The following is a 16028-nucleotide window of genomic DNA, read 5'->3' on the forward strand; positions in this document are numbered from 1 at the left end:
TTCCGGGGTCACGAAACAGGTCACGGACATCCCTCAATCTAAAGATGGCGGCTTCGGCGGTGAGGGGCGCTGTGGCTCTGCGTACGAGTGTTGGCCGGCCCGTTGCTTTTGTGAGGAAAATTCCCTGGACCGCGGCCTCGAGTGAGTGATGGAGATGTAGTAGGGGCGAAATTTTTATGTCCGGGCCGTCCTCACAAGCTCTGCTCTCTGCGGAGCGCTTAAATCAACGTGGCGGCTGTCTTTAGACTGAGTTTGCTCCTGAGCAAGCCGGGCAGCAGAAATTTTGTTCACAGTTGACAATTTAGGGATGCCCTTCGAGCTTTTGGGGCACGTCTTCACGGTCTCCTGCCTTGTGGAATGATTTGGTGGAAAAGTCTATGACTTGGGAACTTTAAGATTTACGATGTAGAAGGAATTATTTTGACTGCCGTGTTGGAGAATGGATTCAAAGGGACCAGATGGGAGACGAGGAGACGAACTAAAAGGCAGTTTCCGTAATTTAGGTCAAAGAGGAGGACCTGAACTAGGGTCATGGTATGAAGAGGGGTCAGGTCGACTTAATGTTAACGACAAAATGGGCCGCATTTCGTGATGGCTTGAATGGGGAAAGAATAAAGAATGAAGGAAGGGGAGGAATGACTTCCAGGTTTTTAGCGTTGGTGAATTTCGTGGTTAGAGAAGCAGGCCGAGAGAATATGAAGAGTAAAGTTTAGATGTGTTGAGTTTGAGAAACCTGTGAGGTCTCCCCAGGCACTTGGACAGAGGAGCTTGTGTGTCGTTGATTGAGAAGTGCGCTCTGAAGCCATACTGCTTGGGTTAGAATTCTGACTCGACCATTCAATCCTTGTGTAACCTGACTAACAGAAGATAATTTTGGAAAAATTCTCACCACTGTGCGTCAGTTTCATCATCTATAAAATGGAGTCAATGATACCTTCGCCGTAGGCTTGTTGATTGGATTGAATGAGTTTATATGTAAATTGCTCAGACTTGTGCTAGATACAGACTAAGTACTCAATAAATGAGATTGTTTTCATGATTACTGAAGTTGAAGCTCGTGGGAGAGGCCTGTGCTGGACATAGAGGGCAGAGAGTAATCAGTACCGAACATTGATTTTTGTCAGCTGCAGGTTTGAGAGAAGGTTTTTACATTTGCTCACCAAAACTTAAAAATCCCCAGTCACCTTTGTAGATATGCATGTATCAGGTCAGCTCCCTTAAACAAAAGCATGGAACAGGGATGACTGTCCTCTTTTTTGTGGCTTCTATGTGAGTAGTAGAATGGGAAATAGATCGGTTTGTGCCCCACCTTCTCGGTACGTGGTGGCTGAAGACCAAGCCCTGTAAAATGTCTTTCTTGGGCTCTGTGAACTTTGTGGAAAAAAAACAAGGTTTTGCCAGCATCTCGCAGATGCAAGTTTCCAGACTATAATGGGCTAGTGTATAACCCTTGAAAAGAGTCTTTATAAGATACAATTTTGAAACAGTCTCTCAGTTCATTCATTCATTCAGCAAATATTTAAGGAGTTATCTATTACGTGGTAGGCAGTTGTTCTTGGTGCTTGCAGCTGTTTTTCCCCAACAATTGTAGGTAATTTGGGAAAAGGGTTACCTTCCAGAGCTAGAATATTTAACACTATGTTATTTATCCTCGAGTAACATGTTCTGTGAGATCCTGATCTTGCTGACTCTTCTGACCAACTATTAGAGCTCTTCAGAAATTTAGTCCCTATGGTTGTTGAAGGATTACCAGACATTTATTCAGTCAGCAACTATTGCCCTACTCTGTATCAATCACTGTGGACTCAACATTCAAGGAGCTTAGAGTGTATTGGTTGGGGTGAGGAGACTTACAACAAACATAGGCAGTTGTTGAACCAATGCGGTTTAGATGAACTAAGATAAATAAGAATATTTATTTGAAATGTAAATCAGCAAAAGTACAAGCACTGTAGTTCAGAAGAAAAAAAGATCATGTAGTTTTTGACCTTTAAGGTTATCCACTATTCATCTTTGAGGCCTCACAGGGCTAGTATGTTGTTTTGTGTTGCAGTAGGAGCCCAGTAAAATAATTTTCAGTGGATGTCTTTGGCCTGGGTCTTGAAGGATAGTTACAACTTAGGCAGGAGGAGACAAGATTACTGACATATCACAGGGAAAGAACGACATGCAAAGATGGGAATCCACAGGACAGACACAAAGCATTTTATTTGCTGTACTAGAGAGAAACCATGAGCCAGCAATGGGAAATACAGCAGGAAGGGTAGGTAGGATCAATTGAACAAATTTTAAGAGTCCCATTTAATCTAGTAATCTTTAAATTATAAAAGCCCAGTAAATTGAGAATTTATTTGGATATCTCTAATATTGCTAGCAACACACTGTACTGTAATTGTTTGTCTTCTATGATCTTCTCACTGGGATTATAATCCATGCACCTAGCACAGTATCTGGTATGATAAAGACACTCAATATTTGCTGGGGGTGAAGATTACAGTCAACTCAGCAATGTATCTCTCCATTCTCCACCCCATCACCTCCCCACATCTGGTACATTACAGCTTTGTAGTCAGTACTGTAGTGCTTCCTAAATCTTAAGGATTTGAGGAAATGCAAAGTAGCTCCTGTTCACCAAAAGTTTGGGGACTCTAGGACCCCTTTTGGTTTCTATCTACAGTCTAGGATGGAGGATATAAAATACATTAATTACTTTTAATATATTTTCTTCTATACAGGTGAGCTGAGAGAACACTTTGCACAATTTGGCCATGTTCGAAAGTGCATCATACCTTTTGTGAGTATTATCTTTTAAAAAAAAAAGTATTAATGTTATCCTCTAGTTCTTGATTTTTTTGTCCAAACATATCGACTCATGAATTTCTAATGGAGTGAAGCTGTTCAGCGTCTTTATTGATAAAATTATGGGTGATACTGATTAAACAGTAAAAAATTTTATCCTAGGTATTTGTGTTAGTTTTTTATTGTTGCATAACAAATTACTGCAAACTTAATAGCTCAGACAATGCACTTATACTATCAGTTTCTGCAAATCAGAAGTCTGGGCACAGCCTTGCTGGGTCCTCTGCTCAGGGTCTCCTGATAGTTGCAATCTAGGTGTCAGCTGAGGCTGTGGTCTCATGAGAGGCTCAGCTGGGAAAGACTCATTTCCCAGCTGCCTCAGGTTGGTGGAGAATTTGTTTTTCAACTGCAGGACTGAGGCATCTGCTTTCTTGGTGGCTTTTAGCTGGAGGCTGCTCCCAGCTCCTAGGAACTGCCTGCAGTTTGTTGTTACCTGGCTTCTCTGTAGGCTCTTTCCCAACGTGGCAGCTTAGTTCTTCAGAATCAGCAAGGAGTTTCGTTCTCCAGCCTGCTAAGACAGTCTTATAACTTGGTCTTGGGAGTGACACCCCATTACCCTTGCCATGTAACGTGATCACAGGAGCAGCATCCCATCACTTTTGTCCCGTTCTTTTGGTTAAAAGCATGTCATAGGTCCCATTCACTCAAGGGGAGGGGATTATACAAGGGGTAACAGGGTGGGACACAAGATCATGGGCCATCTCGTAATTCTAGTGCCTACTACAGTATTATAAGGACTTGACATAGTAGAGGATAATTTTCTCATAAAACTGAGGGGCAGAGAATACTTTAACTTTTATCCTCATTAAATTGAATGCCATTTTTTTTTGTTTTTGTATTTAATACATTCCCTTTGCTTTCTCGTGAAGGTTTAGGCTCAATCTATAAATTTGTTTTGCTTTTTCATGGGGTGTATTTTTCTGTGGGCTTTCTAGAATTACTGGTTTTTTGGGGGTATGAATGTGAGCACATGTAGAGTTTACACATGCTGCACTAAAACCAGCCCTTTGTTCCTCATGGCACTGAAAGGCTGTGGTAAAATAGCAGCTTAAAGCAACTTAAACTCTTAACTCTTGATTTAACATTACTTGCCTTCTAGAAATCAAAGATTACTTCTATCTAGTGCTAGTGAAGGTATAGGGAAACTGGCACTGAAATTGTTGAGTTTAACTGCTGTCTTCATTTGTGAAGGGTAGTTTGGCAAAATCTATCAAAATTAAGAATTTGCATTTGCTTTCATCTAGCAATTCCATTTCTAGGAGTTTATTATACAGAAATGTGTGATCAAGAATGTTCAAAGCAGCATTGCTTAATATAGCTGAGAAGAACCTAAGTATTCATCAGTGGGATTGATTACATATTAACTCATGGTTACAGTGGAATTTGTACAGTTAGTTAAAAGAATGAGGCACATGTGTTACAGACGTGAAAATCTTTCTATAAGCTTAAAAACTACGATTTTACAAGGAGTATGAAATTTGTATTTATTGAAGAGCATTTAAAAATAAAGTTTTCCAAAAGAATGTAAGATATTTCTTGGTTGCTGTTTCCCTCTTAAAAAATATAAACAAAATAATTTAGGACCTGGAGTTAACAGATCTTAGATTCAAACAAAAGGCAGCTTTGATTCTTGGTAAAACTAAATAAAATGTAGCAGGAAAAAATTAGTTTCTTATTAACAAATTGTACTCAAGTTAGAAATGCAGGTTTCTTAGATACATATTATGTAAGTTTAATAAACATAAAATTTTTAAGGCCTTTACTCATGGAAATAGTAGTATTGAGGTAGAGCAGAGTGCTTTAGAAATTGCCCTATTTGAGGTAGGGAGTGAATTTCTGGGACATGACCAGAAACTTCCTGTCTTCTAGGTTAATATTTACAAAGTTACCTGTGAAGTATGGGGGCAATTTCTAGGAATTTGGTTTTTGGGCAGAGCACAACATAACTTTCTAACGAGATTGATGATGTATATTGAGTGACTAGATGTCTTGGTATCTGTCCTTTACATAGGGCTGGTGGGGGAGGGGGCAGAGTGTGTCCAAGCACACTAGAATCATTTTGCTTGTGCACTGATGTAGAGGCTGAGTGATAAGCACTCTGCCTTTTGCACAGGGGAAGTAGCAAAATGGTTTACATTAACCAGAAGTCTGGAACTAGGTAGATAAGGGTAATTTTTCCCTCCTATTTTTCATTAGAAGCTTGATGATAATGGTAGTGGTGGTACTGAGGGTGACTGGGTTCAGAAATCACCAGAAATGCAATTACGTTTTGAGGCTTAATTTTCTAGATTCTAGAAGTGAGGAAGTTAGAAACAGGAAGACACTTCTTTATGTGATCAAAATCTCCTCGACTATTGCTGTTAGTGTGCTTTGTATCATTACCCATGTTTTGCTTGTCCAATGGCAGCAGAAAAGCAGAGAATGTTAACACAGGGATTAAGACTTGGGTAACTAGGAGCGTGAATACGTATTAAAGCAAGGTTTTTGACATTAAGATGCTTGTTATACCATTTTGGCAGATGAAAAAGTTGGTAGTTTGATTTGGAGCTCATGGAAACTTTCTCAAGTTCATGATTAATCTTTTCCTAAATTTTGAATTTTTAGGACAAAGACACCGGCTTTCACAGAGGTATGGGTTGGATTCAGTTTTCTTCAGAAGAAGAACTTCAGAATGCACTACAACAGGAAAATCACGTTATTGATGGAGTAAAGGTAAATTTTTTTCTATATCATATGAGCTTTCTGAATATCAATTAAATAAGTCAGAACTGTGGAATGATAGGGACTTTATGAGATTTGTAACTTAAGCAGCCTTACTGTTTGTTAAAGAACGGTGGGTGGTGGTGGTGGTGGTAGAGTGCCCAGTTCTAAAAGGTCTGGGGAGGGAAGTATAGGAAGACCCTTTGATGGTTAGCAAGGTATGTGCAACATGGAGCAGTGGAAACAGCAGTTCAGTTACAAGTCACGCAGACTGGGGTTGAAATCCTGGCTTTTCTACTTACTATGTGACCTTGGGTCAAACTGATCTACAATTTTTCATTGAAGTTCAGGGAGTCTTAAGAACCGGGAACAAATAACATCCTCTTTACTTACTGACTTATCCTTAATAAAAAGGTAGTCTTAAAGTGGCAATTTTCAGTTTTAATGTTTTTAGAGATATTGTCTTTCCTTATAGTGCTTAATCTTATTTTTTTCAGCTCCATGTTCAAGCTCAAAGACCAAAAGTTTTGCAAGGGGATCAGACATCTGATGAAGAGAAAGATTTTTGAGACTATTACTGCCTATTTAAATAAAGTAAACAAAACTGAAAATTTTGTCTAAATGTTTTTATTTGAAACAAATAGTTGCACCAAGCAAGAGCTTACTTTCCCCACTCCAGATTAAAACAGAGCACAACAGGGGCAAACATCATTTGGCTGAACAGTTCCAGTATGCGACCATCCTTCTACTCACTGTGGCTGGGGTAAGTGTGTTGGGGTAAGTTGTTCTTACACAAAATATTCACCCCAAAGTACTAATGTCACACAAAAGGAAGTGGTCTTAGTTTCATGTGTGGGGCAGTTGTTCTATAAATGCCAAAAGGTGGGAGAAGCACAAACACAGCCCACTCTTTAAAAAAACTAAATAGTTTAAAGTAGAATTTTCCATCCCCCCTTTCTCCCGTAATAAAAAGTAATGCTGGGGTCTGACACCCAGATTTGGTTTTTATCCTGGCCATTTACAAAATGTTCCCCCAAATGACTTGCATCATTAGGGTCACGGATAACAGTCCATTCCCTTGGAAGAGAGGTGTGTCTATTCCTTCCTCCTCTTCTTGCCTTCATGCTCATGTTCCTTGGGGCGGCTGCTATCTGAGGGTCTTTTAGAGCCACCATGCTGTTTGGCTTCTTCCAAAAACTTGTCCAAACCAAAAGGATCTTCCTCAAACTGAACTGGTCCTTCTCGGCCTCTCTGCCTACGGTCTGAACCAGAAAACTCCTTATCGGGAACAAATCTAGAGAAAAAGAGAAAGGACTATGAACTACTTTGTTTTCACTGATGCAAACACTGAAACTGAGCTGTTTGTCTTGGTACCTGTTGGTCTTTATTCTGGCTTCTAGGTCATCACCATACATGTCTTTGTCCAGATTTTTACTGGGCCTGTAAATATTCTGGGCCATATCTTTACCACCTCTCCAGGCTTGATCATAAACATTGTAAATTTCATCTTCTCCACCTGCAAAACCACTGTCCATACCCTATGAAAAAATAGATGACATTAAATAAAAATGTATATTATCATTAAAAATTGAACCTGATTATATTCATGTGAAGAATAAACCACTCATTTATAGCTCACATTTTCAACAATCTGAACTGCAAATTAAAAATCATTAAGAAAAACTCACAAAGCCCATCAACTTGTTCATACCATCTTTTTAGATTAAATAAGGTATTCATTAATAAGTTTTACTACTGTGAAGTATTCATTAAAATTGGTTACTAGTATAAGCAGGCACTCGACAATTTCAATTTGTATAGTGGCAAAAAGATGAAAGAATTGTAAAGGATTTACCTGATGCCATTTAGAGTAATAATGTTATACCTGCTGCCTGAGAACACTTACAGCATGAGATAATAAGGCTCTCAATGAAAACCTAAAGTCAGTAACAAACAAACTTGTTTCATTTATTTGGATGGTTCACTAATACAGGGATGTGCCTTTTTAGAAAAATTTTCACCACAACTTTTAGATGATTTAAACTTAAGCTTGAAAGAGGTGATTGTGTTATAAATATTTACTTAGGTGTAAATTTCATCCCTAACCCCCTTTGCTCAGTGTTTAAGAACACAAGCTTTGGAATCAAGACAGCTTACATCTGAATCTTAGTTCCACCAGTTATTAGCTAAACCTCTGTGTGTCTCAATTTCCCCATTTGTAAACAGAGGTAATAACAGTATGACTTCACAGGGTTTTCATAAGGATTAAGTGAGATAGTACAAGTAAAAGATTTAGAACAATGCCAGGAATATAAAAAGCACCCAATAACTTATTAACTAGAACTTACTCACATGCTACCTTCAAATCTTCCTAAAAAACCTCTAAGTCATAATTAACTTTCCCCCTATATCCCAGTAGGACTTTATACTTCTATATTCTTACCACAGTTTGCCTTGTCTTTATTTATGTACATAATCGTCTTTTCCAGTGAACTTGAGGGCAAAGGGTTGTCTACCTTTGATCCACGGACTTACGCACAGTAAATAATCAATGCTGGGTGAATTAAAACACAAAGGTACTTTCCTCAAGCTTAACATGCTGTAAATAGTTAATGAGAACTGGTACTAGAAATCGGATTTCCTGACAACTAGTCTAGTACTTTAATCAAGTTTTACAGCTTTGTTTTTTAAAAGATCCCAAGTTTATGTGTCCTATGGCATTAAAATTTTTTCAAAGATCAACAAAAAACAGCCCAAGAAATACATTTGTAGGTCAGTAGCTCTATTTTTTTTTTTTTTTTAAAGATTTTATTTTTCCTTTTTCTCTCCAAAGCCCCCCGGTACATAGTTGTATATTCTTCGTTGTGGGTCCTTCTAGTTGTGGCATGTGGGACGCTGCCTCAGCGTGGTTTGATGAGCAGTGCCATGTCCGCGCCCAGGATTCGAACCAACGAAACACTGGGCCGCCTGCAGTGGAGCGTGCGAACTTAACCACTCGGCCACGGGGCCAGCCCCCCAGTAGCTCTATTTTAGAAATAAAAGATTGACATACCAGAACCAAGTTTTAGCACCTAATTTCTTTCATTTTCTACTAGTGTCGCAAATCTTAGCCAACCGTAAGAGGTCAACATCAGAACTGTTTCATCTTGTCTCTAAAGCTACAACACAACTTCCAATTTTTTTCTGTCACTGTGCCAGCATACCTTAGGCTGATCCAAATCTATGATATGTTAATTTTCTTTTCCCTCAGGACTGGTATTCGTATTAACACTTAAGACACACTATTTCCTTGAAACTCTCGCTGTTTGCAGATGACATGATCTTATATATAGAAAACCCCAAAGAATCCATTGGAAAACTGTTAGAAGTAATCAACAACTACAGCAAAGTTGCAGGGTATAAAATCAATTTGCATAAATCAGTAGCATTTCTATACGCCAGTAATGAACCAACAGAAAAAGAACTCAAGAATACAATAGCATTCACAATCGCAACAAAAAGAATAAAATACCTTGGGGTAAATTTAACTAAGGAAGTGAAGGACCTATATAATGAAAATTACAAGGCCTTTCTGAGACAATTGGATGACAACATAAGGAGATGGAAAGACATTCCATGTACATGGATTGGAAGAATAAACATAGTTAAAATGTCCGTTCTACCTAAAGCAATCTACAGATTCAACGCCATCCCAATCAGAATCCCAATGACATTCTTTACAGAATTAGAACAAAGAATCCTAAAATTCATATGGGGCAACGAAAGACCCCGAATTTCTAAAGCAATCCTGAGAAAAAAAGAACAAAACGGGAGGCATCACAATCCCTGACTTCAAAACATACTACAAAGCTACAGTAATCAAAACAGCATGGTACTGGTACAAAAGCAGGTGCACAGATCAATGGAACCGAATTGAAAGCCCAGAAATAAAACCACACATCTATGGATAGCTAATCTTCAACAAAGGAGCTGAGGGCATACAATGGAGAAAAGAAAGTCTCTTCAACAAATGGTGCTGGGAAAACTGGAAAGCCACATGTAAAAGAATGAAAATTGACCATTCTTTTTCACCATTCACCAAAATAAACTCAAAATGGATCAAAGACCTAAAGCTGAGACCTGAAACCATAAGGCTTCTGGAAGAAAACGTAGGCAGTACACTCTTTGACATCAGTATTAAAAGGATCTTTTCGGACACCATGCCTTCTCAGAGAAGGGAAACAATACAAAGAATAAACAAATGGGACTTCATCAGATTAAAGAGCTTCTTCAAGGCAAGGGAAAACAGGATTGAAACAAAAAAACAACTCACTAACTGGGAAAAAATATTTGCAAGTCATATATCTGACAAAGGCTTAATATCCATAATATATAAAGAACTCTCGCAACTCAACAACAAAACATCAAACAACCCAATCAAAAAATGGGCTGGAGACATGAACAGACATTTCTCTAAAGAAGATATACTGATGGCCAATAGGCACATGAAAAGATGCTCATCATCGCTGATCATCAGGGAAATGCAAATCAAAACTACACTAAGATATCACCTTACACCCGTTAGAATGACAAAAATATCTAAAACTAATAGCAACAAATGTTGGAGAGGTTGCGGAGAAAAAGGAACCCTCATACACTGCTGGTGGGAATGCAAACTGGTGCAGCCACTATGGAAAACAGTATGGAGATTCCTCAAAAAGTTAAAAATAGAACTACCATACGATCCAGCCATCCCACTACTGGGTATTTATCCAAAGAGCTTGAAGTCAGCAATCCCAAAAGTCCTATGCACCCCAATGTTTATTGCAGCACTGTTTACAATAGCCAAGACATGGAAGCAACCTAAGTGTCCAGCAACAGACGAATGGATAAAGAAGATGTGGTACATATATACAATGGAATACTACTCAGCTGCAAAACAGAACAAAATAATTCCATTTGCAATAACATGGATGGACCTTGAGAGAATTATGTTAAGTGAAATAAGCCAGCGAGAGAAGGATAATCTGTGTATGACTTCACTCATATGAGGAATTTAAAATTATGGACTAAGAACAGTTTAGTGGATACCAGGGGAAAGGTGGGGTGGGGGGTGGGCACAAAGGGTGAAGTGGTGCACCTACAACATGACTGACAAACATTAATGTACAACTGAAATTTCAGAAGATTGTAACCTATCAATAACTCAACAACAACAACAAAAAAGACACTATTTCTTTACTCCTTGTACCTTGGATTGGTTGAAGAGCCTTTGGTCATACTGAACTTCGTTGGAAGTCCGAGGATTGGGCACACCAAGAGCAATGACTTCACTGATATCCCGATTTTCATTTCTCTGCAGTTTCGACCTGTTTTGAAATACAGCGTTACTAAACTGAACACTCTTTACAGACAACTTGAATTTCAATTTAAATAGAACCAATCTCATGAAGGAAAGGAAATGAATATGTCCTGGTCACATCTTGTGAACATATATTCCCTGATGACGCATAATCGGGTTGGCAGTCCTTACAGCATTTCAGATACATGATTATTAGAAGAGGCAGGGTTTTACAATTAGGCCTTCCTGTTAGCTGAAAAGAACTGCCAAGAGACTTTCGTGTCATTCTTGACACCAAAGTCTTTAATATGAGCAAGCACCTTACAACGCATCCTGAGATATGAAATTGCTATGGTCTATGTTTGCTATTATATGAGGGTTGGAGGGGACTGGATGTAAATTAGATGTGCCACATTAATTATTTTCACTAAGCTAGAATCAGTTCCTTTACTTAACCACATTTAGTAATTTTTTTTTTTTGAGGAAGATTAGCCCTGAGCTAACATCTGCTGCCAATCCTCCTCTTTTTACTGAGGAAGACTGGTCCTGAGCTAACATCCGTGCCCATCTACCCCTACTTTATATGTAGGACGCCTACCACTGCATGGCTTGCTGAGCGGTGCTATGTCCACACCTGGGATCTGAACTGGCGAGCCCCGGGCCACCAAAGTGGAACGTGCGCACTTAACCGCTGCGCCACTGGGCCGGCCCTCACATTTAGTAATTTTATCTTATTAGAATTTTGAGGAAAACATGTCAATGACTGGATTACTCAGAATGATTTTCAATATTCAGATAAACTTAATTCCCCCACTGTTTCTGTACGTATGCAATCTATATTGCAATGAAACCACAGTAACTGTCATCGTTTATTTTGCCAGAAGCTCAGGTATTAAAATGATTTTTATAGACAATCTGATTTTTATCCAATCACAAGTTTACAGCTTTTCTGTTATCAATTCCCAGAGCCACTTTACTGGTTTTAAGGGCCCAATTTACCTACAGAGCCATTTTGATTTTTACAGCTTAGGAATTTCAGACCAAGAGTGTCATTAACTGCACATTTCACACCTCATTCCTCTCTCTTCTACCCTGCATTTACCCACAACTCTAAATTCAGATTTTCTGCTTCTCCATGACTTCACTTACCTAGGGAGATGAAATATGCCATTAAACCACAAAGACCACCACCAGCAGGAAGCTTCTTTTTCATGTTTAAGATATGATTTGAAAAAAAATGGATTGCATCAGCTCATCGGATGATGAGGGCATGGAAAACTGCTCATTTGAAAGAAAATGTTTTATATTTGCATGTAACCCTCACTCAGAATGCCACTTCCATATTATAGCACGTTCTCAACTTTTCAGTAATTTCAGGCCTCAGCCTTTGGTGAACCACAAATTTCACCAATCTCCACTTTATCCCAAGTCCCCACACATGTATCTGGTTTGTCCTATACAAGTCTGTGTGTATTAAGAGTGCTCTGTCAAGTTTCCCAAGTTATTTTATATGATAGCCTTGTCTTTCTGAATTTTAAGTGAAGCTGCGTATGGGAAGAGGCCAATTTTCACTTCTTACAAAACCTGCTCTTCTCCCCCACTGTACTCAGTACAGTACTCGGCATATAAAAGGATCCCTATAAAGGTACAGCAGCTTATTTCCTGTCTAGAGGAATAGGCACATAATAAATTTGTCTCACCGTTTGAAATAGAAAAAGAACAGACCAGAACATTCCTATCCATTGCTTTCTTTTCGCAAACATAATCTTAATTCCCTTTTCTATCTCCCCATCATTCTCAATTCTGGCTGACTCTACTAGATGATGGAAGAAAAGATTACTTCCAGGGATAGTCAATTCTTCTACTAAGACACAGCACATAACTAAGTGTAAGAAAGTAAGTGCTGATTTAAGTTATCAAGCTAAAAAGGAAAGGCAGAGAAGCAAGACTGGTCATAGTGAACTAACCCTCCTCTCTAACAGGTTCACAAAGGCCACTCCTCACGATTCGCATCTCTCTCAAACAGCACCTACCTCTTATCAGGAGCTGCCCTGGAAAGATTCCGGTCATGCTGTCTCTCTTTTCGTCTGTCATGCCGGATTTCATCCCTCTCACGTGCCTCCCCATCCTCTGTGTGGACAGAGTTGAAAATTACTTCATCACTATATTACTCATTACTACTTTGAACAAGAGAATATTCTTTAGCCTTAGACAGAAAATTCCATGAACTTCTTTGTAGTCACATTCAGCGCTTTTAACCTCACTTGCAATGACTTTAGATCCAACGTACTGTGTTAATTTTTGAATGTGAATCCAGAACCATGCATGCAGCTGAAGTGTTTAGGGGTAAAGTGTACTGATGTCTTTAACTTACTTTGAAATGCATCAAAATAGTAAGGTGGATTGACAGATGGATAGAGAGATGGGTAGATATGTGATAAAGCAAATTTAGCAATGTTACTTGTTAAAAAAAAATGTTAGCTGTAGAATCTAGGTGGTGGAGATATAGGTGTTCATTGTACAATTCTTTCAACTTTTCTGTTTTAAAATCATCATAATAAAATGTCAGGAAAAAAGAACTATGCATATGTGTACTCTTAACGTTTTCAAAGACTGACTCTGAATAAAGAACCTTTTGCTTGTGGTCCACAGGGGCTGGCGGCATCTTGATCTCTACCCATTATGCTTATGTCCACCTTCATTTTGTCTACCTTCTCCAGTCTGAAGGGATATACTGTAGTTAAGAGCATGCGCTCTGGACCCAGCCTGTCTAGACTCGAATCCCGTTTCTATGACAGATTAGCAATGTGACCTTGTGAGGGTTACTTCACCACTCTAAGCCTTGGTCTCCTGCTCTGTAAAACAGCGACAATACAAGAACCACTGCAGGGGGCTGCTGTAGGGATTATATGAGGTAGCACATGTAAAGTGCTCAGAGTGGTGCCTGCCATAAGAAACACTCAATAAATCTTAGTTTTTATTAATATCTGGCAACAGATTTTTCAAAATTTTAATTAATTTCTCAAGAACCTTCTGTTGTTTTTTTCCTATCAGTTTAGAGGGTTTACATACAGGGAAGTTTTACTTTTAATTACCTTCAGAGTGTACAACAGGCAGGTTTTTATCTTTTCTCATTAAGTCACTGATATATGATTCGAGGAAGTGGACCATTACTTATGGCCCTGCTTACTTCCCTACAGCTGAACTCCAGACTCCTACAACCAATTGCCTGCTCGACACCTCCATCTTACACTTAACACGTCCACTGATAAATGCCAATCTTTACCTTCTAAACTTGTTCCTCCTGCAGTCTTCCCAATACTGGTAAATGGCAACTAGTCCTTCCCAATTGCTCAGGGCAAAAGTTCTGGAGTCATCCTTGACTCCTGTTCTTTCATACCTCTACCTAACCCATAAGCAAATTCTGACTCCTCATCTACTCCCCAGCTTTTGCACTCTAACTCAGCCATACTGGCCTTCCTGCTTTTTCTTGAACACAACAGGTATACACCCACCTCAGGGCCTTTGTACTTCCTGTTCCCGCTATCTGGGATGCTCTTCTAGACAGCCACACAGCTCTCTTCCTTACTTCCTTCAAGGCTTTGTGCTAATATTACCATCTCAGAAGTGAGGCCTATTCTGACCACCCTGTCCTTCTGGCACTTTTATCTCCCTTTCCTGTTTTATTTTTCTCCATAGTGATTATTACCTTCTAATAGACTACATGATTAACTTTTTTGGGGTCTGTCTATATTCATTAGAATGTTCACTACTATACCCCCCACCTGTCTAGGAGAAAACCTTGTATCTAGAAGAGAACCTGGCATAGTAGGTGCTCAGTGCGAACTGAATGAACAAAGAACTGTGCTAGTCTAGGATTTACAATTGAAACAAAAACCACCCTCACAATTTTCGTGAATGAGAATTAGTCTTCTCACTCTAATTGAATTAATACACCAATGTAAACCACTAAATAAAGCCAGAGGAGAAACACTGGCAGCTCTAATGATGGGAGGCGTAACAGCTTAGAGGAACTCTGGGTTATTTTACCATGTGGGGAGCTGAATTTTTCAGCTGGAGATCTCATTTCTCTTTCTAAGTTTCAAGAAAATTAAAGTAAGAGAAAAGTCTGTCACTTGAGTGATACATAATTTTTAAAAGTACATTGCTCAGAACTTTAAAAATTGCCAGTGTAGTCCCAAACTGAAGACCCACATTTAATATACTCTTTATTTTCTACTATTTCAGCTTAATAAGGCAGAAGTTACTCTTTCATTTCTACATTATTTTTGATATATCTACATTTTCTTTATATGTGTGTACTACTTTTGCATGCAGAAAAAACAACAGAATTTTATTTTCTAAAATAAAATTTATAGTGTCCACAAAGTAAATTCAATTCAGTAATGAGAAAGTCATACCTTTTTCCACATGGGTTTTGATCCCAGCCCTTCTCTCTCGGGCTTTCTGGGCCATTTCTCTAAGTTTCTCTTCATGTTTCTCCTTTTCTTTTTGAGCCATCTTTCTCTCTACTTGAGCACGCATTTCCACAGCTTCACGAGCCTGTTAGTAAAGTCAGATGTTAAATAAGACACTATCAGGAGATAAATAATGACAGCTATCATCTAACTCCTTGACTAAAGTCTGACTTGAAAGAGCAGTTGAATAGCATTCAGATTTGCCACTGCTGAGTAAAACAAAGATTCTTGTCCACTAAAAGACAGCTTGCCTGGAAGACATTACAAACTTAGCCTTTTCACCTGGGAAATGTTTTAGTGGTTGAAACTACAGTGACTCCAATCAATCTTGTAAGTCAGGGTTTCACTAATGCTTTCTCAGAAACAATCTAAAAAATAAAATTAAACAAGATTCCAATAAAACAATTTTCTATATCAATAACGTAACAGGAACTTGTTATATTTTCAAAATCAATCAAGCTGACACAAGATAAAGCCTTAGACTACATCTCCAAGAGATAATTTTTGTGAGGATGCTCACTGTGATACAGGAGATATACTTTTCTATGTTCCAAACACCCATCACGATGTATGTGAACTTCAAAATCACATATTAATATCATAATAGACAGCCAATACTCCAAACGCCACTTTTCTGTAGCATTCAATTCATCAGAATATTTAGTTGTCCT

The 16028-nt window shown here is 38.7% G+C and overlaps 2 protein-coding genes across 2 annotated transcripts in view; one reads left to right on the forward strand and one right to left on the reverse strand.

The window, feature by feature from the left end:
- The first annotated feature begins 27 nt into the window (after positions 1-27).
- SLIRP (SRA stem-loop interacting RNA binding protein) lies at positions 28-6170 on the forward strand. Its single transcript, XM_046647589.1, has 4 exons — positions 28-141; positions 2736-2794; positions 5464-5571; positions 6057-6170. Exons 1-4 carry the CDS (start codon positions 45-47, stop codon positions 6126-6128), a joined length of 336 nt encoding a protein of 111 aa, XP_046503545.1. The 5' UTR covers positions 28-44; the 3' UTR covers positions 6129-6170.
- A 5-nt stretch (positions 6171-6175) lies between these two features.
- Positions 6176-16028, reverse strand: part of SNW1 (SNW domain containing 1) — a 29966-nt gene continuing 20113 nt past the window's right edge. The window contains exons 10-14 of the mRNA XM_046647588.1: positions 15301-15442; positions 12913-13009; positions 10790-10907; positions 6934-7097; positions 6176-6853 (exon numbers count right to left, since the gene is read on the reverse strand). Of these exons, the coding sequence (XP_046503544.1) occupies positions 6655-6853; positions 6934-7097; positions 10790-10907; positions 12913-13009; positions 15301-15442 (720 nt within the window). The 3' untranslated portion in view covers positions 6176-6654. The remainder of the gene's footprint in view (positions 6854-6933; positions 7098-10789; positions 10908-12912; positions 13010-15300; positions 15443-16028) is intronic.

The sequence above is a fragment of the Equus quagga genome, chromosome 20, assembly GCF_021613505.1.
Source record: "Equus quagga isolate Etosha38 chromosome 20, UCLA_HA_Equagga_1.0, whole genome shotgun sequence".
Lineage (NCBI taxonomy): Eukaryota > Metazoa > Chordata > Mammalia > Perissodactyla > Equidae > Equus > Equus quagga.